Source organism: Chionomys nivalis, chromosome 10, assembly GCF_950005125.1.
Source record: "Chionomys nivalis chromosome 10, mChiNiv1.1, whole genome shotgun sequence".
NCBI classification, from domain to species: domain Eukaryota; kingdom Metazoa; phylum Chordata; class Mammalia; order Rodentia; family Cricetidae; genus Chionomys; species Chionomys nivalis.
The window spans coordinates 14,342,060-14,368,975 of record NC_080095.1 but is presented as its reverse complement, the minus strand read 5'-3'; the positions used below and the strand labels follow the sequence as shown (position 1 = coordinate 14,368,975).

Sequence of the window (26,916 nt, the reverse complement as noted above, 5' to 3'; positions counted from 1 at the left end):
CTGAAATAGTACTAAATCGATAGACTAGTTTGGGGAAGACTGACACATAGCCCGTAGCCTGGCTCACAGTTTCCTAATGTTGTTGATCTCTTCATCAGCATTCAAAGCTTCCTTTAAACTTTTATTTATTATTATTAATGTGTTTATGTAAATAACCGGGCCAGATGCATGCATTGAGGTCAGAGGACAATTTTGTGAAGTCAGTTCTTTCCTGCTGCTTTTATGTGGGTTCCAGAGATCATACTCAGTTGCCAGATTTGTGCAGCTAGTGCCTTTACCCACTGAGACATCTTGTCAGCCCAGCATTTGGAGTTTCTAGCATACAGGCCTGCATTTACTTTGGATTTAAATATTTTCTTTATTTGGAAGTAGTATAAATGAATATTTTTGAATACTTGACTTCCAATTGTCTACTGGGAGCAAGATGTGGCTCATGGGTGCTTTTTATAGTTACCCTGGTAAACCTGTGCCCTAGGAGCTTGTCCTCACTCTTCCTACATTCCTTAGATTTCTCCATTTACAATCCTGCTGTCTGCAGACAGTGGTGGTTTTGTTTTTTACTTTTCTGACCCTGTGTCTTTGGTCACCTTGCCTTGTATGTTGACCTGGGCAGGAGCCGGCTTTGTGAAACACGGGTGAGAGCAGTCAGGCCAGCCTCCATCCTGTTGGAAGGGGAACAGGCTCTGCTTCTGCTGTGACAGTGCAGATCAAGGGGTTCCTTCTCTTCCTGGCTTGCTGGGAGTTTTTAGGGTGAATGTCAGAATTGCCCAGTGAGCTGGAGTTTTTCCAGTCTTCTGTAAACTACCACATTCCTCCTGCACAGCCCAAGGGACTCCCCACATCCTCAGTTGTTGCCACAGCAACCTCACTTGGTGCCAGCTTTCTGTGTCAGTTGACTTCTGGCATGATAGCAAACATCCAAGGAACCAACTTAGAGGGCTCCAGGTTACAGAGATTGCTTTTAGTCTGTGGTAGAGTGGCTGTCATGATGGCAACACAGGTGTAATGAAAGCTACTCACATGATAGCCAGCAACAAAATCAAAACAAACCCAGGAGGCTGGGTCCCGTGGTCCTTCCTCCACTGAGTCCTCCTCACATGTTCTACCACCCAATAGTGGCACCAAGCCTTTAATGCATGACTCCAGGAGGAAACTGAACCAAACCACAGTATTTTGATTGAGAGTAATGTGGGTTTTTTGCTTTGTTGTTTTTTTCCCCCTTATTTAGCTTGCTGAAATAGTCAATTAAAATTGTTTTCAAATGCTGAATTGGCATTTTATTCCTAGAACAAATCTCCACTTGGGCGTGTATAATAATGAATATCTTTCGCTGGGTGATGGTGGCGCACGCCTTTAATCCCAGCACTCGGGAGGCAGAGGCAGGCGGATCTCTGTGAGTTTGAGACCAGCCTGGTCTACAGAGCTAGTTCCAGGAAGAGCCTTCCATCTATGTTCATGACAAGACTGTAGTATTCTTTCCCTAGTCCCTTCCTCTCTCCTGCTCCTCACCCTGGATCTTCTTTCAACAAGGTCTGACTGTGTGGCCCAGATCACCTTATCTCAGCCTCCTGAGTGCTGGGACTGTGGGTGAGTGCCAGCGACCAAACCCAGCTTTTGTAAATTTATTTTTGGGCTGTTTTTGTCTGCTGTTGATAGAAAGACAATGATGATCTCCTGAGTTGAGGCATTCCTTTCTCGTGTGTTTTCTAGAGATGGTATGTAGATTTGTTTGTTTCCCCCGGTCTTCCGTTTGCATTTCCTGTGTTCTGGATGGAATCCCAGGCCTCACGCATGCTCGGCAAGCACTGCTCCACGCCTCTGAATTTGCCAGTGTTTTCTTCTTCAGAGCATTTGTGTTTCATTGGCTTTACTAACACTACCAGTTTCAGCTTGATAAGCTTGGAGGGTGGCGGCAGTAAGGGTTGTTTTGTCTGCTGTGGAGTGAGTATCTAAGATCACTAGTGCACTTTTATTCCCAATAAAGAGAATTTTCTGTCTTCTTTTTATCTTTGTTTGACTGGATGTCTTATGAATTTTTTCAGTCTTCACAAAGGACTAGCATCTGGTTTTTATTTTCTCTATTTTCAAGTTGTTTCTGATTTTATCTTTATTGTTTCCTTCCTAATGCTTTCTCTGTGTTCAGTTTGCTCTCCTCTCTCTCTCTCTCTCTCTCTCTCTCTCTCTCTCTCTCTCTCTCTCTCCTTGTTCTTAGTTTTTTTGTGCAGCTTAGTGTACTCATTGGAAATTTTTCTTACAGCAGAAGCATTGATGCTTATACAAATTTTGACATGTTGTCTTCATTTTTATTCCATTCCTGACACTTCCTAGTTTCCTTTGAGAGACTCTGTCTCCTCAGAGCCATTTCCCAGGTAACTGTGTGCTTTCCAGTTGTCTTGCTATCACAGTTGAAAGATACTCGGTGGCGCGACCCTGGCGGATGGGAGACTGCGTAAGGTGGGAGATAGACATACGTCATGTGGAGAGAGCTTGGGTATAGAGTTTATTTAATGGGTAGGGGGATTATGGAGTGAAGAGATAGAGATAGATGGGGGGGGTAGAGAATGGGGGAAGCAATAGTTACCTCTTCAGAAGAAGGGCAGAGAGAGAGAGAGAGAGAGAGAGAGAGAGAGAGAGAGAGAGAGAGAGAGAGAGAGGGAGAGGGAGGAGGGAAGAAGGCGTGAGATCAGCCGCCTCTCAACTGCGGTTTTATTTCCCATAGTTCAGTTTTCCAAGTTCTGCTGTGGTATGAAAATGTTACATAGTAGAAAATTCCAGAAAGAAATAGCTTGTAAGTTTTCATTTGTATAGTTTCCCAGATAGTGAGGCGAAGTCCTGCAGGTTCCCAGAGTTGTATGCACAGCTTAGCTGGTGACCTTGGTGGCCCATTAGGAGCTGCTCTTGCTCTATCTGGTGACCATAGGTATTGAAATACACTCCCACCCACCTATGGCTGAGCTTCTCCTGGCTTTCCGGCATCAGACTGCCTGGGATTCTTGTGTTTGCCTCCAGGTTGCAGCTCCTGATGTTGAGTCAGGGCACATCCTGTGAGGGAGACCCTTGCCTGTTCCTTCTCTTATCTAAATGTGGTACAGTGCAGACAGCTTCGTCTTAGTCACCCTGTCAGTGAAGACCAGTGGGGTCCCATCTTAAACACAGAAGAGTAGAATAGGGTCCTTGTCACAAAGCCGAGATAGAGAGGGTTCCTTCTTAAGTGGATCACTGTTTTTTTCCATGAAAGTGATTGACACTTCCTGTGACACAGATAGCTTTTTGACATCTCTTGTGGCCAGGGTAGGAAGAGCAGCTGAGGGAGCACTTTCCCCACACATAGTTTTCAGGCACCAGGACAGAAGCGTGTTGCTTTCATGTGAGAGGAAGCCAAGCTCCAGCGCTGTGCCTCTTGTCTTCTTGCTACTTCATTGTCACATTGAGGACCTGTGTGGAGGCAGAATTTCAGACCTACAATTTGGGGCCCAACTTAGACTTCTAAGGACGTGTTTGTCTTGAATGTGAAGCAGTGCTATTAGTTTGTTTGAGACAGGGTCTCTCTGTGTATCCCTGACTGGTCTGGAACTTGCTGTGTGGATCAAGCTAAACTCAAAGAGTTCCGCCTGCCTCTGCCTCCCAAGTGCTGGGATTAAAGGCGTGAGCTACCACACCTGGTATCAGTGCCATTTTAATTTAGACAGCTGCATGTTTATTGTGCTGCCCCATTGGACAAGTGTCATAGAGCAGGATTTAGGTAGAACAGCTATCAGTATTTATAGATTGCTGTGGAGGTTTCTGAAAAGTGCCAAGGCAGGTGTGCAATTCCCACACCTTTGGGGGGCCTATTTGTCTTCAAGAGGTTGTTTCAGGGGCTCATGTATGTATGTGTGTGTTAGAATGTGTGAACAGGTATGGGTGACATAGGTAACTCCAGGAAGGTGTGCACTTACTTGGGAAGGAGTCAGACATAAAGAGTTCTGCAGAAGGCGACCCAGAGACTATGTGCTCACTGGTTGGCAAATGCTTGCACAGCTGCAGTGGATCCTGGACATGTCAGCAGACTCCCCTTAGTAGGCAGCACTTGTCTCCATGTAGGTCGGAAGCCCTAGAGCAGAATGTTAAGGTGAGTTCACGCCTGCTTCATGGAGGTGACAGCATGGGATGGGCAGCCATCCTGGGATGGAAAACTGTTTTCCCACAGCTAAAAGCTGTCCTGTTGATGCCAGCACCCTGGTCTTTGGAAAACTCCCTGTTCTTCAGTTTTACATGCTTGGCATTCAGATGTATTTTCTCTGACCTTTCCATCCAGCCCCTCCTGGTTTGTGCCCCTCACAGGGATGCCTAAAGTAGCTGAAACAGGGCCAGACCTGCAGCTTTCTGGGCAACTGGCCAGCATAATAGGAAGCATGCTACAAGGCTGTCCTGTGTCTTGCAGGTTGTGTAGCCTGACCCTAAAGAAGCTGGCAGTGCTCCGGGAGCTGGAGAAGGAGCTCCTGTCCGTGGTGATTGCTGTCAAGATGCAGGTAAGCCCTCAGCACTCACCCACAAGTGTGGCCAGCCTCACTCTCACATGGTCCCTGGACCGTTCTCAAAGACCCTCCCCTACACTGAGCCACCCACCCAGAGCTTTCTTTCATGCCTCTCCCAGGGTGACAGGCTTGAACAGGAACAGGAAGAGGAGACAGGACAAGGGGCTTTCTGGACTAGAACCTACCCCAGTGTTTTGTCCACTCTTCATGAGTTCCTTGAGCAGCCTGTAACTGGATAGACTTGGATCCCACCCTTCTTGGGGAGAGCCTCACTGGCCCTCTGGATGCATCCACTAGCCCTTTGGCTGCCTTTGCTATGTTGAAGACTGCAGGTTCCAGGTCCACTCTCAGGAGGCAGAATGGCTGCTCAGATGGAGCTCCTGGTGGCCCTCTACTGATGACCCTTAACAGCTGTGTGACATATGCAGGGCAGGTGTCAGGCAACCTCATACCAAGCAGGCCTGTATGTGCCTGGGTGAGGGGGACACCTGGGTCCTGCTGAAGTAGCCCGTATCTTTTTTTTTTTTTCTTCAGGGGGTTGGTTGGTTGTTGTTTGGTTTTTCAAGACAGGGTTTCTCTGTAGCTTTGGGGCCTGTTCTAGAACTCACTCTGTAGACCAGGCTGGCTTTGAACTCACAGAGATACGCCTGTCTCTGCCTCCCAAGTGCTGGGATTAAAGGCATGTGCTATCATTGCCCGGATGAAGTAGCTCATGTTTGACCCCACGCATACTACCTGTGGCATTGGACACATCCTAGACCTGTTGTAACAGTTGTGCTCGGTAAGACTTCCATCTGTCATTCAGGGTCTCCTCTGTCACACAGAACCCTCCCACCCATGCAGGACTCTTCCATTTTTCCCTGAGATGTGTGCTTGGAGTTCAAGGGGGCCTGGCTTCTGTTTACGGTAAAGATGTAGGAGACCACTTCTCCCTTGAGGTGCTATGGGCTCTTGGCATCTAAGCAGGCAGGCAAGTCTCCACTTGTTTGGCTTTGTGTGCCTTTGCCCTTATGTCACCTGCGCAGTCTGAATATGTCTTAAACATCTGCTCTCCTTCCTGTCCCTGTGACAGTATGTGTTTTAAGTGGCGTACCTTGTTGGCTCACACACCCATAGCTGTGCCTTGTCCTTAGAGAGGCCATCAGTGCCCTGTGTTGAGCTTTGGTGACTGTTGCTTAGGAAGTAGCTGTTCTTGGTTTTCCCCTTCCATCTCCTGGGCAGAACCCAGCAGTGAAATCAGGTTTTCAGGGTCTAGACAAATATTCCTACTCACACCCATACACCCCATCCCCATGCATTGAGGCCTTCTTTATGCTAGTTCAGAGTGCTGGTGTGAGGATGCTCTAAGCTGGTTCACTTTAACATGCCCTAGATCAGAAGGGTGTTTCCTTCCAGGGCTCCAAACGCGTCTTGAGATCGCATGAGATTGTGCTGCCTCCCAGTGGACAGGTGGAGACAGACCTGGCGCTGACCTTCTCTCTCCAGGTGAGTCTGACACCTGCATAATGAGGACCCTTGCTTGTCAGTGCTTCTGATAGTGAGCTCTTCCTCCTTAGTGTGCAGGGTGATGGCAACTCTGTTCAGTGCCCTGGAGATGGGCTCAGTTCCTGGCAGAGCTCAGAGTGATAGACATACCCTGGTTAATTCCTTGGGGATGAGGGACATGTTTCCTCATCAGTTCTCTGAGTGATGGATACACCCTTCTCAGTCTCCTGGATGTTGGCCATACCCTTGTCAGAGTTACCTGTGCCCTTTCTTACTTTAATCTTCTCTTGATCAAGGTTTAATTCTTTTTTCCCCTCCTCTCCCAAGACAGTGTTTCTCTGTGTAACAGCCCTGGTTGTCCTAGAACTTGCTCTGTAAACCAGGCTGGCCTCCAACTCACTGAGATTTACATGTCTTTGCCTCCCAAGTGCTAGGATTAAAGGCTTGTGCCACCATTGCCTGGCCCAGGTTTATTCTTAAACAATTAGAAAATTCAATAATACCACTTTTGGGTATATATCCAAAGGATGCTCAATCGTGCCACAAGGACATGTGCTCAATCATGTTCATAGCAGCTTTGCTTGTCATAGCCAGAACCTGGAAACAACCTAAGTGCCACTCAATCGAAGAATGGATAAGAAAAATGTGGTACATTTACACAATGGAGTATTACAGAGCAGAAAAATATAACGACAGCTTGAATTTTGCAGGAAAATGGATGGAACTAAAAAACATTATTTTGAGTGAGGTAACCCAGACACAGAAAGACAATTATCACATGTACTCACTCATAAGTGGTTTTTAAATATAAAGCAAAGATGGGGCTGGAGATATGGCTCAGCGGTTAAGAGCACTGATTGCTCTTCCAGAGGACCCGGGTTCAATTCCCAGCACCCACATGGCAGCTCACAACTGTCTGAAAATGCAGTTTCACAAGATCTGACACCTTCACACCAATGCACATGAAATAAAGTTAAATAAATCATTTAAAAAAAATTTTAAAAAAATAAATAAATATAAAGCAAAGAAAGCCAGCCTACAAACCACAATCACAGAGAATTTAGACAACAATGCGGACACTAAGAGAGACTCACATAGATATAATCTACATGGGAAGTGGAAAGTATAAAAAGACAAGATCTCCTGAGTAAATTGGGAGCATGGGGACCTTGAGGGAGGATCGAAGTGGGGAGGGGAGAGACAGGAAGGTGAGCAGAGAAAAATATAGAGCTCAATAAATATCAATTAAAAAAAGGAAAAAAAAAACAATTAGAAAATCTTATTGATTCTCTCCCCACCCTCTCTCATAATAAAGAAAATGGATAATGAGGTCTGTGTTAGCTGTTTCATGGCTGTGACAAAATACCTGGTAAGAAGTAAACTTAAGGAAGGTTTCTATTGGCTCATGGTTTCAGGTGCAGTTCATCATGGGGGGAAAGTCCAGGCTGTGCAGGAGCTTGAGGTAGCTGGTAACATTGCACCCACAGTCAGGAATCAGGGAGCAGTGATTGCTGATGCTCAGCTCGTTTCCTCCCGAGGAACTACCTATATTTAGAGTGGGTTTTTCCACTTCAGCTAACCTAATCTAGATAATCCCTCATAGGTGCATTCAAAGGATAGCCTAATCTAGATACTCCTGACTAGAGCACCCTAGGTGGGACTTGTCTTCCCGGCGATTCTAGATCCTTCAAAGTCACAGTCAATATTAAACATGACAAGGATCAAGTATATTATCAAGTAGGGTTATTTTATTTTCTTGCTTAGCAAAGATTGGCAGGACTATGTAGAAACTCAGAAAACTCAGTGTCTTAAATTCAGAGTCCTTTGAGTGCCTTGTGGAGAATGTAGACTGTCAGCCCAGACCATCTGCTTCTGGGTATTGTGCACTACTGCAGAGAATCCAGTTTATTGAAATATAATTCACCAAACACATCCGTGTCAAGTACATGGCCCCTATGGCTTCTGAGAAATGTGTATGAATGACCAGCCTGCTTGGAGACCCCGCCTCGAGAATGTACACCAGGCTCTGGTTGTGAGCTCTGAGAATCCTGTGGGAACTGCTTTCACCGAATGAAGCCCCTTCTCACAAGTGCAGGTCCTAGGCATGGGTAACTTACAGAAGACGGGAATGTTGCCTGGCAGTTTAGCCAAGGGGTGCACAAGGTCAGTTGCAGAAGGCACCCAGCTACTCCCACATATGGGAGGGTACCAGAGGCTTAGGACCATGTGGGAAATTGTGTATTGACAGGCTGCCAGGATCTCTTCAAATGTCCCTAAACATGTAAACCCGTCCCAAATAGTTTAGCAGATAAGTTCCATTAGTGTGGAAATGGAACCCCTGACACTAAGCAGAAGGTGGCCTCACCGATACTGCAGATTCCTGAGGGTGGGCTGCTGAAGGGCTGTAAGGACCAGGACACTGCAAGGCCTTAACAGTGTCAGCAGGTGTTCCTCAGGGTGGTCTATTGTGTAGTGAGGAGCTGCGGGCTGTGTTCCTGCTGTCCCAGCTCCTGGTTGCCTGGCTAGCTTATGCCCCAAAATAACAACACACAAACTGTATTCATTTAAACACTGCTTGGCCCACTAGCTCTAGCCTCTTATGGGCTAATTCTCATATTTTGCCTAACCCATTTTTAGTAATCTGTGTATCATCAGTCTTACTGGGAAAGATTCAGCATGTCTGACCTGGCGGCTTGCTTCATTGTGTCTGCCCGAGAGGAGCTGCCCTGCATCTAAGCTCACTTTCTCTTCCTCCCAGCATTCTGTTCTGTTTACTCCACCCACCTATGTTCTAACCTATGAAGGCCAAGCAGTTTCTTTATTATTTAACCAATGACCTTCCTCCATCATTTCCCCTTTTTCTGTTTAAACAAAAAAGGAAGGCTTTAACTTTAACATAGCAAAATTACATATAACAAAACAGTTATCAAGTAAAAATTACAATATTTCCATCTATTTTATCTTTATCATAACTAAGGAAAACTTTTTTTTTTTTTTTTTTGGTTTTTCGAGACAGGGTTTCCCTGTAGCTTTGGTGCCTGTCCTGGAACTAGCTCTTGTAGACCAGGCTGGCCTCGAATTCACAGAGATCCGCCTGCCTCTGCCTATAACTAAGGAAAACTATAACTATAACTAACTATTCTTCAACTCCATCAAAGACTCCAGAAAGATACAATATTACCGAAGCAAACAAGTAATAAGCAACTTTCAAACTCTAGAAATGACAGAGACATCTCGCTGTCTTGACAGTCACCCAAAGTTTCTCTGTACCGTTGGGGCATCCATCTTCGGCCTACAGGCCCATAGTTTGCAGCAGACATTTCCATGAAGCAGGAAATTTCAAAGGCAGTTCAGTCACTATCTGCTGTGTCCTGCAGAATGTCTCGCAGACTCTTTCATGAATCAGGAACCCCGAAAGATCATCTCACCTTTAGGCAAGTTCAGCAGTCCTCTCTCTGCAGGTTCTTTGTGTCCAGTTTATGCAACAGTCCAGGCAAAAGCAGTTTCTTGCCCAAATGGCTATCAAACTCCATAGGGATCCTCTTCGATGCTCTGCTCTCTGAGGCAGATGCGATGAAGCTCCGACCCAGGATGGACGTAGGCTAGAATCTTCCCGGTAAGCCCACCTTGGGGTGCTACTACACACATTATTAGAAATGGGCTAGTCCAGGTATGAGAGTTAGCCGAGAAGAGGCTAGATATAATGGGCCAAGCAGTGTTTAAAAGAATACAGTTTGTGTGTTATTTTGGGGCATAAGCTAGCCAGGTGACCAGGAGCTGGGGCGGCAGGAACACAGCCCGCAGCTCCCACTTCACTATTGTGCTATGCTGCACCAGGCCTCAAACAAGCTTACCTGTGTCTATAGTACCCCCACTTCCTGAAGAGAGAAGGCAACAAGCTCCAGATCATGCTGCAGCGCAGAAAGCGATACAAGAACAGAACAATCCTCGGCTATAAAACATTGGCTGCAGGCTCTATCAACATGGCTGAGGTAGGTTTCTGGGCTGGTGTCCAGGGCTCCAGAACTCTGAACAGATTTCTTTTATGTGTAGATAGACCATTTTCCAAGTCGTCAGAGAATCCACACGGTTGGGCTCCACTGTAATGAGAGAGCGCCACTCTGTGAATACTTCCCAAGTCCCCAGTCCTATGCTGCACAGGCTGCACAGTGTGGCTACTCCTGTACCTGTAGCCAGGTGTACTCCACTTCCCAGAAGAGTGCTTGGACTCCTCCTGGTGCCTCCTTAGCCTTCACTCCGCCCTAGCAGCTCAGATGAGCAGCAGGAAACAGAAGGACAACAGCTGCAGATTCGCATGTCTCTTGGAGGCCCTGTGTTCTGGGGAGACTGAAGAGATGACATGGGCTCCTAGGCAGATGAAGCCGCCAAGCTGAGCAGCTGGACTCTTATTAGCTATAGGAATGGCCTGGGAGAAGGGGCAGCTCAGCATTGGTCACTCTATCCCTAGGTCATAGAGTTTTCATCTTTTGGATTTCCTATTAGTGTCTGGGGCAAATGTTGGTGGCCACCTGAGGTTGGCACTGTCCCCAACCTGAACTACCTACACTGTTTGGGCTGCCAGCGTCTACTCAGCCACTTGTGCATTCAGGTCCCCCTTCCTCTTCTTCCTCTGCTCTGGCCTAAGCACCCAGTCCAGTCACTTGGAACTTCCTTATCCTCCTGGACAAAGGCTTTTCCTTCAGTTTCCTAGGCTGTGCCAAAATGACCATCCCAAAGGTATACTTGCTGCAGCACCTATGATTTTAAGAATGACATGCCTCTTGTATCCTGTCACTCCTAAGGCCCCACTCACTTGGTAGCTGTAGTTCCCAAAGCCCATTTTTCATCCTCTCATACTGCCCTCTTCTGTTTCTTACCCTCTCCACCTGAGGCTGCCCCCAGGTTGATCTGGCTTCAGCCCTTTGTTGTGGTAACTCAGTGTCACCAGTTCCTGGTGGCCAGAGTTCCTGAGTGCTGAGCTACAGAGGTGCTGAAGTGCCAACTGCTGCTATCCAGGACTGTGCCTAGCCAGCCAGTACCAATTCAAGATGTTCCCAGAAGCCCAGCTGTAGCCAGGGGCCAGAAGTTCTGGGCCAGGGAAGCTCAGGGAGCATGAAGAAAAGTGCTGGCAGCAGAACAGGGTTGAGCTAGGCACAAGCCTGGCAGGGCCTTGTCTGTGCCCATCTACCTGGGGCCCTACTTGGCCCAAAAGGTACTTAGTAGGTGAAGGAACTGGTACAGAATATGCTTCTGAATTTCTAGATGGGGCCAGCCTTTCTCAGGATGTCCCAGAGAGCAGTAGGCTGCTGTGATCAGACAGGCAAACAGGCCTGATTTTAGCAGAAGTTCCCTAACCTCCCAGTAGAGGAGGCCAGAGAGCAGGTTTTCTAGGTAAAGAGAATCCACCTTTATCCTGGCTCATGCACACTCATGCACTCTCCCCGCCCTCCATCCCGTTTCACCCAAGCCTTGGTGTCCCTCAACCCGTGTCCTGTGTTCCAACACTGACTGGTGCTGCAAGGGGTCAGCTTCCTAACTAGATATTAGTTTCTGAACAGATTGCTTTTCTCAAATCTGAGGTCACTCTTAGGAGAGGGGACAAGCACTTAGTGCATCTATAGAATCGGGTAAGAGAGGTTTTCTTCCATGTATCTCCTATGTGCACTCGGCACATGAAGGCCCCAGTATTTGGCATGGAGCTGTTGGCCTGCCTTCCTGGTTTCTGAAATGTTGGTAAAAATAAATGTAAGTGTCCTTAAAATTTATTTTCTTCACTGATTGTCATCCTAAATCAGTTCCCAATTTTAAAGATTTGCTATATATTTTGTGTGTGTGTGTGTGTGTGTGTGTGTGTGTGTGTATGAGAGAGAAGGGGGGAAAGAGATGAGTATGGAGGTCAGAGGACAATTTGTGGCAATAGATTTTCTCCTTCTACCATGTGGCTACTAGAGATTGAACTCAGGTCATTGTATGGCAGCAATACCTTTATCTGCTGAGACATCTTGCTGGCTCCAGGTACTAATTTTTTTAAATCTATAAAATTTTAACATTTGGGTCTGATCACATGACCCCAAAGCAGCTTTACATGTGCAAAGGCTCTTCAGGGACAGGTCTGCCACCTGTCCCTGCTAGGTTCCTGACTTTGTTACAGCAGTTATCCGGTTTATCCAGGTCTTGGCACTCCAGTGAGTCAGGCCTGGTGGGCTTCTTATGCCATTAAAGACATGGCCCATGTTTGTATCTATTCTTTCTTGGCTTCTATAAACACAACTTAGACATCTAGTTTTCCAGCGTTGGGTGACCCCCAGTCTCACATTGTACCTGCTACTGAGGTTCCCAGACTGGAACGTTAGATAGAGGTGAGTGGGAGCCAGGAACTATTTGAGTGACTTTCAAGGGGCAGCAGGGGTGCCAGAATTGGGTGGTCTAAAGATACACTCCTATGTCTGCTTGTAGTCAGAGAAATACCAAGCCTGCCACTGACCTCCACACTCAGCCAATCTTCTTGGTCCCTGGGCTTCCCCTGGTTTCCTGCTCAGCCTTCTTCTAGGTGTGTGCAGCTCCTGAGTATTGGAGCTTTCTGGGGTGGTAGCCCTCCTGATGTCTAGACCCATGCCCCCCAGGTGATGCAGCACCCTTCTGAGGGTGGCCAGGTGCTGAGCCTCTGCAGCAGCATCAAAGAGGCCTCTGTCAAAGTGGCTGAGATCTGGATCGTCTCCCTGTCCAGCCAGCCCATCGACCATGAGGATAGTGCAATGCAGGCTGGCCCCAAGGCCAAGTCCACAGGTAAGTCACTGTGCCTTCTTCCTCTGCCTTGCTCTGCTCATGCCATTTCCTGCCCACATGTATAGGAGGGCTGTCCCAGTGTGGTTGTCCTAGGATAGGATGTGATGTGTCTCTCTCTTTTGTTTTTGTTTTTTTTTTTTTTGTTTTTTTTTTTTTTTTTTTTTTGTTTTTTTTTTTTTTTTTTTTGGTTTTTCGAGACAGGGTTTCTCTGTGGTTTTGGAGCCTGTCCTGGAACTAGCTCTTGTAGACCAGGCTGGTCTCGAACTCACAGAGATCCGCCTGCCTCTGCCTCCCAAGTGCTGGGATTAAAGGCGTGCGCCACCACCGCCCGGCTCTCTCTTTTGTTTTGTTTTCTTTTTTTTTGTTTTGTTTTCTTTTTTTCAAGACAAGGTTTCTCTGTAGCTTTGGAGCCTGTCCTGGAACTAGCTCTTGTAGACCAGGCTGGCCTCGAACTCACAGAGATCCACCTGTCTCTGCCTCCTGAGTGCTGGGATTAAAGGCGTGCGCCACCACCGCCCGGCAGTGTCTCTTGAATTTCTCTCTAATTAGAACCTTTTGGGGAAAGTCATGTGTGCTGTTGAAGTTCAATCACAAGTTCTGTGTACCTACAATATGTAGGTGTCGTGGGGGTTTGTTGTGCAGTACCTTTGGTGCTCTGAACACCTGAGATCTGGTGTGGGGCAGGTGCTCAGCAGCCTTCATCTCTTGCTGCCATCACAACTGGGGTAACTGTATTTGCCCTGCTCTCTTGCTCCACCAACCCCATAGCCATGTGGCCTGCTGTCCTTAGGCTCTTGGTGCTCAGGGCTACAGCTCTGGTGTCCCAAGTTTCCCTGGTTTACCGGGGACTGTCTCTTTACAGCTCCCCTCTGCTCCCAGGGGACATTCTGTTGCCAACTCATTGCCATGGCATCAGGTGGAATCTAAAGGTACTCTTCCTTCTGTGTGCTCATTCCACAGATAACTACTCTGAGGAGGAGTATGAGAGCTTTTCCTCTGAGCAGGAAGCCAGTGATGATGCTGTACAAGGGCAGGTAACAGTTTGAGCCTGAGGTGGGAGAGGCACCTGACAGCCCCCCCCCCCTTATACCTCCGTAGATAAGAGACTTGGGACTGAAGGAGACTTCCCTGTGCTAGGCTGTATGAGGTCTGTGGGTCTCAAGTGCCACATGGGATGAGAAGGGCAGGGGAACTGATGTGTGGCACCTGATTGCTTCCTCCCTGGGGCTAGGAGATGTCCGTAGGCAGCCCTGCAGGGTTTCGGAGTGTTAGGAACTCACTGCCAAGTGATGGTCTCAGTCGCAATGTCATGGGGTGGGCCTGCTGTGCAGGCGCTGTGGCCTCAGGCACTGTGCATGTCTACACAGGATCTTGATGAGGATGACTTTGATGTGGGAAAACCCAAGAAGCAGCGGCGCTCGATAGTAAGAACGACGTCCATGACCAGGGTTGGTGGAAACTAGTTTTACTAACACTGGGGAAGGGTGAGGAGGGTGGGCAATGGCTGGGAAGCTCATGGGTGACTGTGAGCAAGAGGGCAGACAGTTTCTCCCGAGGACTTTAGCCTCACATGACACATGACCCAAAAGATTCTTACAGTTCCCACTTGCCCTCAGGCCAGAATTCTGTCAGCTAGCACCTGACTGTTGTCAGTCCACATGAACATGAGCCAGACAGGGTTGTCTTTGGCTGCCGTTCTCTCATGCCCCACGCCAACTTTACATGGCCTTGGAGCCCTGGAGATCTATTTTCCCCATCACGCAGTACTCAGACTCACCATGAGTGGGGTCAATTTCCTTTTGGGGGTGGGGGCAGGGGCTGTCTGCCAACACAGAGACTTGGTGTTAGGCTTCTTCCATGGGAGAAAACTTGGGATAGGCTTCAGCCCATTCTCAGCCTGTACAGTGACCATCTGTGGGCCCTGGAACACCTTAGAGTTCAGAACTAGCCTGCAAGACTGGCTGAATTGGTAGCCTCTTACCAGTACTGACCAGGTACAGCACTGTCAGCCTTTGATAGATGTGAAAAGGAGGTTGTGGGTAGACAGTAGCCACAGTACAGAAGCCGCTCTGGATACAAACTGGATCTCCCCTAAATACAGGCAGCACCATCTGGAGCTCATGGGCCAGCCTGAGGGACCATGCAGGAAGCACCCTCCCTGTTAGGGTCAGCTCTGTAAGGGTGGGCTGAGAGTACCTGGGGGACAATGGCAGGAGCAGAGGCACTGCAGCCAACAGTGTGAGCAGCTTCACTGAACTCATAGTGTACAGGTCCCATTGTCTCATCAACCAACCCTGTGCTCTCCTGAGTACCTCCCACAGGGTGGCAGTCTCCTTCTGAAGACGAGGTCAGGGCCCTTTCTGGGAGTTGGAGGTATGGGAAGGTGCTAGAGAGCCTAAAAGACCTGCAGAAACTTCTAGAACTGCAGAGCCACCCTGTGCCCTTCCCTGGTTGCCCCTCAGTGGGTGTGGATTACCCCCTTCCCCCCATATTTCTCAATCTGACCTCAGTTTGTGCTTTCAGACACTAAAATTGGGCTCGTGGCTGTATTTATACCCAGTTCACATTTTCATAGCTATCAGCTGTATCTCTCCTGTCCCTCATTATTGAGTCCAGAGTGCAATTCCTTGCTATGTCTCAGGAATGTAACCTCCCTCCCCTATCATTCCTAATGTGGGATTCTTGTACTTCTTGTCTTTCAGCAACAGAACTTCAAGCAGAAAGTGGTGGCGCTACTGCGCAGGTTTAAAGTGTCAGAGGAGGTGAGTGGGTCAGGCAGGACTTTGCATAGCTGCTGAAGTGCCCTGGTGTCGTGCTAGGTAAAATATGCTCCAGGGAAGCTCTAGGCCAGATCTGTGTGGTATTGCCCTCTGCCTGCCAGCCTGGATGGCAGCGGTGAGAGGCCGGCAAAGAACCAGGCTCACCTCCTGGTTTCTGTTGAACTCCCAAGTCATGGTGCACCTGTAGGAGGATTAGCAGAGGTCTAGTCATTGGTTCTTATAAATAGACTATTTTGGGGAGCAGTTTCAGGTTTGTAGAGAAAGTAAATAGAAGGTGCAGAGTTTCCCTACCCCAGTTCCTGCCGTGTACAGCCTGTTCTGTAGTCAACATGCCACAAATCTTTGGTTTCTTAGTTTTTCTCTAATCTCCAGTCTTAGGTATTGAGTTTGTTCATAATCAAAAGAAAAATAATAAAACAGAGTCAAGAATCTGTCCCCACAGTAGAGAGGGGACACTTGAATGTTTGATCCTCAAAGTGTGCACCCACCCTCTACATCCATGTGTGCAAGGGCTACACCTTATAGTAGCATGGTCCCTATTCAGCTCTAGCACCAACATCTAACAGTTGCTCTTCACATGTGCAGGTACTGAAGGTGGCTCTTCTTAGCCATAGAGTTTTCTGTAGGGCCAGCATCCACTCTAAAACATCACCAGCCTGTTTCAGTGGAATAGCCTCTAGGCCCTAAATCCTGAAGTTTGCAACTCATAGTGAGACAAACACAGCCTAGCTGAAAGTGTGCACATCGCAGGGAAGCTACCTGGCCTAGGACCATGCAGGCTTGCAGGTGGAGGAAGTTGGATCTTGACCATAGAGTTTCATGTTCACCAAAGCAATAGGGCTGAGTCTCAAACCTGTCATATTCAACTTCTGTTCTGGCTTCTGAGCCTCAACCTAAACTGGAAGGTTTAGCCAATTTCATGGACACTGGTCAGGGAAAGAACGTTTATCTTTTCATAGGAATAATCTCCCACATTTGCAAGTTATCAAGCCATGTGATCTGTTCCATATCTGTTCTGTGCTGTTCCCTTTCACATGAGGAGAAGACCATCTATCCAGAACTCCATCTCATCTTTGCACCCCCAGTTACTAGGAACTATGCACAGGCACTGTCCAACTCACAGACCACATAGCAGTCCTAGTGTGCCCGCACCTGTGTGGAGCTGTCGATTATCTTAAACTGGCATTATTGTGCTAGAACTAAATTTGTTGATCTTTGTAACCAAAATACAGGGGCTGGAGAGACAACAGTTCAGCAGAAAAGAGCACTGGCTAACTGCTCTTCTCGAAGATCTAAGTTCAATTTCTAGCCTTTAATCCCACACATGACAACTTAAAAAACTTCCATAGGAGCCGGGCGGTGGTGGCGGACGCCTTTAATCCCAGCACTCGGGAGGCAGAGGCAGATGGATCTCTGTGAGTTCGAGACCAGCCTGGTCTACAAGAGCTAGTTCCAGGACAGGCTCCAAAAAAAAACCACAGAGAAACCCTGTCTCGAAAAACCAAAACAAAAAAACAAAAAAAACTTCCATAGGATCCAGTGCCCCCTTCTGGCCTCTACCAACACCAGACATACATGTGATTCACAGACATGCAATCAGGCAAAACACCTATACACATAAAATAATAATAATAATTAAAAAAGAAAATGGTGCCAGGCAGTGGTGGTGCTCACCTTTAATCCCAGCACTCAGGGAGGCAAAGGCAGGTGCATCTCTATGAGTTTAAGGCCAGCCTGGTCTACAGAGTGAGTTCCAGGACAGTCAGAGATAGACAGAGAAACCCTATCTTGAAAAACCAAAAAGAAAATGGCAGGTGAGTTGCATGTGTGTACATCCAAAGGATGCTGCTCATAGTTGGAGACTGAAAGGCCAAAGGTGCTGGCAGATTCTTATCTGGAGAGGGCTAGATCTTCATAGACAGTGCTGCATCTTCACATCCTCACACAGTGGGTGGGAGCAGCACAAGACCAAAGGGCTCTTACTGAACCACTTTGTAGGTTAGGTTTCAACATAAGAATTTTAGGGAAGCTAGGCAGTGGTGGCACATGCCTTTAATCCCAGCTCTCAGGAGGATAGCCTGGTCTATACAGAAAAAAGTTTAGGAGGATGCAAATTTTCAAAGCAAAACATTCTGCCCATAGACCTCAAAATTCATTTTCTTCCCACACAGAAAATATTTTCATTCTGTCCCAGTAGCCCTTAAAATCTGAGTTCACTCTAGTGTCAACTCAGACTCTGGGTGTCTGACTGCTGTCTGTACCAGTACTTGTCCAGGTGTGAGCATGAAACCAAGGGAGTTCTGAGACCAGCACAAGGCAGGCACTTTGTTCTAAGGGAGAAAGGGGGAGTAGGTAACTGCTCCCAAGTAAGTCCACAACCCATCAGGGCACAGTTCTTGTACTGTGTGTGTGTGGGGGGGGGGGTGTAGAGATCAGAAGATAACTTCCTGGAGTCTGTTTTCTCATTCCACCATATGAGACTCAGGAATCAAACGTGGGTCCTTAGACTTGGTAGAAATTTCCTTTATTCTCACTTGCCTCAAATACTGAAGCTTAAAAAAAAAAAAGTGGATGTATTTTATAGGTATGAGTGTTTTGACTGTATGTACATATGTGCACTATGTACATATCTTGTGCCCACAGAGGTCAGAAGAGGGATTAGATTCCCTGGAACTGGGGTTAACAGATGGTTGTGAACTGCCATGTGGGTGCCTCCGGGAACCAAACACCGTTCCTCTGTAAGGGCAGCCAGTGCTCTGAACTGCTGAACTGTCTTCCCATTTCCCAAACATTCAGTCTTAAGGCTAGAAAACGCTTCTTTGGTTCAATACTCTGCCCTCAGGACACATTGATTTGGAGCCAGGGCTCTAGGACCTACCTGGCATTGCACCCCACAGTGTCCCTGAGTGCTGCCTACACTGTCTCAGATAGCAGCTATGTGCCTTATAGCGCTTGAGCAGGCACTATGACCAGAGACTGTAGTTCTGCCTCTCAGAGCACCCCACTGCCATAACTTCTCTGTATTTCCCTGGAGAGGGGTTTTAGACATGGCCCTGCTTCCATCTCAGGCCTCTGCTTGGGACAGCACATCCTGTAACAACCAATTTGAAATGGCCATATTTTTACAAACTTTGAAGAGTTAGCACCTATAGTTGCCATACACATTGGCTTCCTATGCTGTCTAAGGGACCATTCCTGCAGCCTGACCACACATGGACCCTGTGAAGACAATAGCTCTGTGCCTCAGGAGCAACCACTTGAAACCATACTGCCCTCAGGACCTCAGCATGGAAGCATCCTTGGATCATCTCATGTCATTCTGTTGAGTGGGTCCTTGCTCCCTCTATGCATATTACTCTTTTCAAACTTCTTGTGGCCTAACATACTTAATCTTAAACAATGCTTTATTTTTAGTTGTGTGCATGTGTGCACATCTGTGTGGGTATTTGTGCACATGACTGCAGTGTCCACAAAGGACAGAAAAGGGCATTGGATTCCTTGAGCTGGAGTTACAGAGTTGTGAGCTGCCTGACTTGGGTGCTGGGAGCTGAACTCTGGTTCTCTGTAAGAGCAATACACACTATAAACTACGGAGCCATCTCTCCAGTTCCTACTTTCACTCTGAAGCCTGGGCTAGCTGGGACTTTTCCAAATCTTTAAGATCTAGTTCTTTTTTATTTTATTTCATCTTCCCACTTGCATTTTGTAAACAGAGACTGTGCTCTGGTCTCCCGATCTAATAATCACACAGAAACTATGTTAATTACAACACTGTTTGGCTGATATCCCAGTCATATTCCTATTCCTAGCTAGCTTTTACATCTTAAATTAACCTATTTCTATTAATCTGTGCATTACCATGAAGCTGTGACCTACTGGTAATATTCTGGCGGGCATCTTTCTTCTTCGACAGCTACATGGTGTCTTTTTGACTCCACCTACTTTTTCTTTCTATCTCTGTTCAGATTTTCCACCTGGCTTTACTAAGCCATTAGTCTAAATAGCTTTACTCATTAGCCAATAAAAGCAACACATATACAGAAGGGCATCCCATATCATCTCCCCTTTTCTGTCTAATTAAAAAGGAAGGTTTTAATTTTAACATAGTAAAATTACATATAGCAAAACAGTTATTAAGAATTACAGTTAACAGTATTTCTTTGTGAGTCTAAAGTTTTATATCTAATTTATCTTTTATTATAACTAAGCAAAACTACAGCTGTCTCTCTTCAACTCCATCAAAGATCCCAGAAGGATATAATATTTCCTAACAGGAAATACATTATAAGCAACTTCCAAAACTCTAGAATTGACAGAGACATCTCACTGTCTGGAGAGTCACCCAAAGTTCTTCTGTAACATTAGGGCATCCATCTTCAGCGTGTGGGTCCATAGTATCTTGCAGACTTTTCCATGAAACAGAAAATTTGAAGATCTGTTCTGCCTTGTAATAGCAGAATATCATCAGTTGCTGTCTCCTGTGTACTACAGAATGTCTAGCAGTTTCTTCTATGTAGCAGGAACCCTGAAGGACCATCCCATCTTTTGGAAAGTTCAACAGTCACTTTTCTGTGGGTCCTGCGTGTCCAGTTCATACAGCGTACCATCAAGCAGTCCAGGCAAGAGCAGTTTCTTGCCCAAATGGCTAGCCTTGTCACATTAAAGGCAAATTCCATAATGCGTTTCTTCAGTGCCCACCAACCTCTCTGAAGTAATTGGTGTAACCAGAAGCAGACATGTCTCGTTGTTGAGAAAAGTCTAAGTTCTTAAAATCTTTTAAAATGCCATATTCTGTAGGTTTTTGAAGTGTTGAAGATTATCTATCTAACTTAAATATATCTCTGTATTTCTAGAAAACCTAACGTATTTAAAAGTTTGATTGTTACAGATGACTATTAATCTGTATTTCTTAATTATGCATTATATTTTTAAATGAGCTGCACATAATACCTTAAACAAGAACAGAAATACATATACACAGTGTAATAAATCTACCTTAAGTTTGTATCAATAGACCGAGATCTATACCAATGTAAAATATTCATTTCTATATCATATCCTCCTTTAAATGAAAACAAACATTTATAAGCAATCATTTTGGGAATTTAGGCATAGTTTTCTCCCAAATGCTTTCTGCTGTTTGTTGGATGAAATATATTTAGGGTTCATGGAGACCTTTCGGAGGGGGGGTCTTGTTTCATCAAACCACATTAGCCTGGAATCCACAGGTTCCTATTCTCTGTAGAAACAAAAGCAAAACCTCTTTTCCAAAGTAGCATATCCTTAGACTCAAATTTTTAAGTGAAGATATCTTTAAAATGTTTATGTTGGTTTAGCTTAGCAGCCCCCAGAATCAAATGTTTTTCAGCAATTAAAAATTTAAAGAAAACACAATAATATACATAATCCAGACTCTCTGTGTATATTCCATCTTTACATGGCTTATTTTTTTACTCTATTACTTTTTAATATTTCTTTTACTATCTTTACTCCTTTAATCTATGGCTTTCTGTATTCTTTCTTCTCATAAACCCATATACATTTATCTAACAATGTGAGCCTTTTAGAGGTCTTTTTCATCTGAATCCATTTTTTATTGTATATTTGTATCATTTTCTGACCAACAGCACTTAAAAAAAACGGTGGGCATGGCTAGGACCAACTCTGTAGCTCTGCCTGTTGGCTCCACTCTGGCTCTTTAGGCTAGGCTGGCCTTGAACTCACAAAGATTCTCCTGTCTCTGCCTCCCAAGTGCTGGGATCAGAGGAGTGCACGACCACCGCCTGGCTTCACCAGCATCTCTTAAAAGTTGATATGGCTATGCACACCTGTAACCTCAGTGCTTGGGCAGAAACAGGAGAACTGCTGGCGCTTGTCCAGCTAGTGTAGCCAGCAGCGAGCTGCAGGTTCAGCGGGAAACTCAATCTCAAAAATAAGGCACAAAGAGATAGAGGGATTTTTGTTTATTTGTGTACGTTGTTTTGTTTTGTTTTTTTCTTTTAAGTCAGAGTTTCTCTGTATAGCCCTGGCTCTCCTGGAATTCACTCTACAAATCAGACTGGCCTTGAACTCAGAGATTCTTACTTTCACCTCCTGAGTGCTCGGATCAAAGGCGTGCGCCACTATGTGTCCAGCTTAAGAGGAAGATATTTGACGTCAGCCTCTGTCCTGTGAACACACACACACAGAGAGAGAGAGAGAGAGAGAGAGAGAGAGAGAGAGAGAGAGAGAGAGAGAGAGAGAGAGGAAAGCTAACAAAATAGGATGTTTTGGCAGTCAAGTGTTTTGTCCTCCTGGTCTTGTCACTGCATGTCCCCCTTTGTTCGCCTTCGACTACTAGCCAAGCAGTGGCACAGGCCCTGTGGGGCTCTCATACATGTCAGCATTGCTGTAGGTCTTAGATTCTGAGCAAGACCCTGCAGAACATGTTCCTGAGGTGGAGGAGGACCTGGATCTTCTCTATGACACTCTGGATGTGGAGAACCCCAGCGACAGTGGCCCTGACATGGACGATGATGACAGTGTCCTTAGCACCCCCAAGCCCAAGCTTAGGTAAGCCACACCAGGTTGAAATTGTTACTTCTAATAAGCTTGAGCCTAGAAGGAATTCCAAATGGCCTGACACTATTGTTCTGGAATGATCTCGGTTGGTTTGAGTTGCCCTGTGATTGTGACCCATATTTGACCCCGGGACACCATAGGCTTGCACAGTTCCCTTAGGGTAGACCAGCAGAGACATCCTGAGAGGAAGCAATATGGGGTAAGTCCAAGGTTATAGTGGGGAACAAAGCCAGGTAGCTTTCTCCCGATGACCAGAAGAAAAAACCTTTGTGTGGGAGGGTGTAACTGCTCCTGACCCATTGGAGCTCGGGCGGAGTATTTCTCGGGGTGAGTAGTAACCATGTAAATAGACCACAATGCTTGCATGTGCATCGGGAACTACAGACAGGCACAACCATCTGGAGGTGGGGAGGGGAGCATCTGGGAAAGAATTGAAGCTGGAAGGTTTTCTGTGATGCCACAACTTGGTCCTTGAGGCAGGCTGCAGAAGAATGAATGGCCCCAAGGTGCTCCTACTGTCCTCAAGTTTAAGGTATACTGGAAACTGCAGGAGACTACTGTATAGGCAACAGAGGGGACCCCCTTCCCCCAACCAGTGCCCGTCCTTGGTTTTGCTGGGAGGACAGCTGACCAGCCTGGCCTAGGGCAGAAAGAAAAGAAGGAAAGCAGGCTGGTACACACACATGTGCTGTGGACTGGTGGGACCTGGAGAGGCTTAGCCCTCAGGACAGGTAGTTTATAGATTTAGGTCTTGGTGTAGCGACTGAGAACAGGGAGACTCAGGAAATTCTAAAAACTTAAAGACCCTTCACTTTCTAAGTTTCTAATCTGGACAGTAGAGAGAAACACAAAAAATTTGGGTTTCTTGTGTCTTGTAATTAATTAACCATAATTCTCAGTAATGAATAATCATTCGTTACTGCTGGGCTTGATTGCTTATGCCTGTAGTCTTGGCATTTGGGAGACTGAAGCAGGAGGATTACTGAGTTTAAGGGCAGTTTGGGCTATAGAGTGAGACATTGTTCATTAAATAAATAAACTCCAACATCTATTATGCTCCCCATTCTGAGGTGGCATTCTCAGGCCTTGGCTTCTTTTTCTGCCTACGTCTTGCTGGGCTCAGGTCAGCATGTTGAACTGCTGGCATGGGGAATGCCCTTTAGGTCGAGGAAGCCAGTGTTCCTTGTTCTCTTCCACTTCAGTCCCCCTCGTGCTCGGCACTGGTCCTTCTGCCTCATGTCTGTAGTGACTTATGGGATTACACTGGGTCTTCCCAGAGAGTCTGGATCTTCTTGAGCCCCATGACATTAACTATGATGGTATAGTCCCTAGCCAGCTAATACCTGTAGTTCTGGGGTGATATGTGATCACTTTGGGGTCATGATCCCAGGAGGCCATGCATAAGTGACACCCTACATCTCTAGATTTCTGTATAGCTTCATCACCCATATGGCCATGCAGGTATACTGTCTGGTATTTTTGCATGACTTTTTTTTTAACATCTCTTGGTTTTCTGTTTTCCTCATCTCCTATTTCTTCACTCACACTTGATCTGCTGAAGTCAGATACATTGGTCCAGGTTGGTCTGGATTGGCAAGAGTTGGCCCGGCTGGTCTAGAGTAGCCACTAGTGGTCTAGTGGCTATGCTGGATTGGTTTGAAATGGCTTTGTCAGGCTTGGTCTGTTGTGGCCTAGGGGTTGTCAAGTCATCTGTGTTGGACTGGAGTAGACTGACTGTGTCAAGAATGGCTTTAGATGTTCTGGACTGGAGTAGACTGACTGTGTCAAGAATGGCTTTAGATGTTCTGGACTGGAGTAGACTGACTGTCAAGAATGGCTTTAGATGTTCTGGACTGGAGTAGTCTGACTGTCAAGAATGGCTTTAAATGTTCTGGACTGGAGTAGACTGACTGTCAAGAATGGCTTTAAATGTTCTGGACTGGAGTAGACTGACTGTGTCAAGAATGGCTTTAGATGTTCTGGACTGGAGTAGACTGACTGTGTCAAGAATGGCTTTAGATGTTCTGGACTGGAGTAGACTGACTGTCAAGAATGGCTTTAGATGTTCTGGACTGGAGTAGACTGACTGTCAAGAATGGCTTTAAATGTTCTGGACTGGAGTAGACTGACTGTCAAGAATGGCTTTAGATGTTCTGGACTGGAGTAGTCTGACTGTCAAGAATGGCTTTAAATGTTCTGGACTGGAGTAGACTGACTGTCAAGAATGGCTTTAAATGTTCTAGACTGGAGTAGACTGACTGTGTCGAGAATGGCTTTAGATGTTCTGGACTGGAGTAGACTGACTGTGTCGAGAATGGCTTTAGATGTTCTGGACTGGAGTAGACTGACTGTGTCGAGAATGGCTTTAGATGTTCTGGACTTGCCCATGGTACCTTTATGCTGTTGAGAATGTTCTTCTGGTTTCTGTTATCTGACTACAGATATCAAGGTTCTCATCAGGCCCAACCCTCGTTAAGAACATGAGATACTCTGTGCTGACACCCAATCTCCTTGTGTTTTTGGCAGCCCCAACTTGGGTGAACACAAGCAGATGGGTTTTGTTTTTTTTTAACATTTAAATTTTATTATGGGAGGGGGCATGTGTGTCACAGCGTGAGTGTGGAGGTCAGAGGACAAATTGCTAGGATTCTCACTATGTGTGTCCCAAGGATCAAACTCAGATGTTTCGGCTTGGCAGCAGGTTCCTTTACCCAAGGAGCCATCTCGCCAGCCCTGGAATACACACTTTCTGCAGCTGACTTCATAGCCAGTGCAGGAGCTGTGCCCACCTGGAGTTGAATTGCTCCAGCATCCTCCCGTGTGTGTAGGGCTCCCTCAGCAGTGGATGTCTAGTCACACAGCTCTTCCATACTTGGAGCCTCTTTGTATGTAGCTCTGCTCTGCTTTTGAGTTCTGTGCCGCCTTCCCTTCTGTGTGCGGTGGGTTGAACCTCATTTTCAGTGTATTGGGGATCATGGGAAATAACATCTATTCCTTCTTTATCCAGGCCATATTTTGAAGGCCTGTCACACTCCAGCTCACAGACAGAGATAGGGAGCATCCACAGTGCCCGGAGCCACAGAGAGCCTCCAAGCCCGGTGAGTAGAGCCATGCTGTGCAGTGGTGAGACCCTTAGACCAGGCTGGGCCTTCTCTTCCTTCCTGCCCCTGTGTCCTGAATGCCTAGCCAGCATGTACCTAGCTGGGCTGCGATGTGTCCTGGGCTCAGAGTTCCACCCAGTAAAAGATGACTCTTCTAATGTAATCCTGAGCCAGAAGTCTATGAAATTTCCCAGCTAGTCTCCCTAGGCTTCCTCCTATCCAGAAGTAGACATCCTGTTCTACAGCACAGCCCAATTCCTGTCTTGTCACCTGCAGGCTGATGTACCTGAGAAGATGAGATCTCTGGGAGGCCAGCAGCCAAGTGACAGCATCTCTGACACGGTAGCCCTTGTAAGCAGTCATGGGGAGCATCCACCATGTGCAGCCGAACGTGAACACCACATGGAGGGCTTTGTGTTCATATACTCTGAAAGTGTGTGCACCACCCTCAGGGATGACCGTGCAGCTCAGGTGGATGGCTGTGTTCCTAGCCTTGCTGTCAGACCCAGACCCGCATGGAGTCTCTCAGATGTGGTGCAGGGTAGTTGGTGTTTCCAGCAGGTTTGGTCCTGATGTCTTAGTAATAGTTGGACCAGGAGCTACTTGTGGGAGAGAAGTACCTCTCCTCTTGCCTCCATGTGCCTGTGCCTCAGCAAGACCTTAGGTCAGAGGAAGCCCAGAGCCTTACCTTAAACCAAGAGCACATACAATAGGAGAGGCATGGTAAATGTTTCTGGCAGGGTGAGTGCATATGGCTCCTTCTCAATCCATCAGAGTTCACCAGCCCCCCGAGAGCCATCAGGGCAACCTGATGACAGTCCAGAGACTGAGACCTCTCTCCTGGATGTCTTCACTGAGAAGCTGCCACCCAGTGGGAGAATCACCAAGACTGAGTCACTTGTCATCCCTTCCACCAGGTGTGGGCCTGTGCTGAGGGACTGTGTACCCCTTTGGGAGGGGCGTGGGAAGCCAGCTGTTTGGGCCAACTCCAGAAACTGCATGTGGGTCCCCTACCCAGTCTGTCTCTGGCCATCTGCTGGTTTGCAACGCTAAGGCCAGTATGCCCAGAGGGTGCCACCTACTTCCATTCTGCTGTTGTTGGAAATGAAACTGCTGAGGGTTCATGGTGCGGGGACGATTGCAGTATCGTATCAGGGTCTGCAGGGTGGAGGTGTGGCAGCTGTGGAGGGTCTCTAATTTGCAGCCTGCAGTGAGCATTCGGCCTACACTCCAGATGTTCTATGCCTTTCCTGGTCTCTCGCAGGTCAGAGGCAAAGCCAGCCGGCCGCCGGGGCCGGAGCACATCCCTGAAGGAACGGCAGCCAGCTCGACCACAGAATGAGCGGGCCAACAGCCTGGACAATGAGCGCTGTCCAGACACGAGGAGCCAGCTGCAGGTTAGGGTGGGAGCTGAGGAAGGATGCTCCAAGTGACAGGCAGAATAGAGAAGTCTAGGGCCCTGAGAACTGGCAAACCTGGAAGGTTTACTCTGTTTACTATGAAATTCCATGCAGACAGGAAGACGTAAGTCTTCTTGTCAGGAAGCCTGTTTACCCTGGGGCTGGTTTTAGCCATCTTATTTATCTCTCTGAATCAGAGCACCCAAAGTGTTGCCACTCCAGACTAAGGAATCTCCGTGTTAGGTATTTCCTTACTTGCTTCCAGTGTTTATGCCTACTTTAGGGT

General features: G+C 46.9%; 1 protein-coding gene across 4 annotated transcripts in view; it reads left to right on the top strand.

The window, feature by feature from the left end:
• Pacs2 (phosphofurin acidic cluster sorting protein 2) overlaps positions 1–26,916 on the top strand; it is a 65,675-nt gene that overhangs the window by 26,302 nt on the left and 12,457 nt on the right. For 2 of the 4 annotated variants that reach the window (XM_057782186.1, XM_057782184.1), the window contains exons 2-13: positions 4,424–4,511; positions 5,913–6,002; positions 9,869–9,994; positions 12,626–12,788; positions 13,749–13,822; positions 14,156–14,212; positions 15,491–15,550; positions 21,963–22,120; positions 25,137–25,227; positions 25,507–25,581; positions 26,005–26,147; positions 26,495–26,627. In XM_057782186.1, coding sequence (XP_057638169.1) covers positions 4,424–4,511; positions 5,913–6,002; positions 9,869–9,994; positions 12,626–12,788; positions 13,749–13,822; positions 14,156–14,212; positions 15,491–15,550; positions 21,963–22,120; positions 25,137–25,227; positions 25,507–25,581; positions 26,005–26,147; positions 26,495–26,627 — 1,258 coding nt within the window. Of the gene's footprint in view, positions 1–4,423; positions 4,512–5,912; positions 6,003–9,868; positions 9,995–12,625; positions 12,789–13,748; positions 13,823–14,155; positions 14,237–15,490; positions 15,551–21,962; positions 22,121–25,136; positions 25,228–25,506; positions 25,582–26,004; positions 26,148–26,494; positions 26,628–26,916 lie in introns of all 4 variants that reach the window. The other 2 variants (XM_057782185.1, XM_057782183.1) reach the window with 1 other exon arrangement.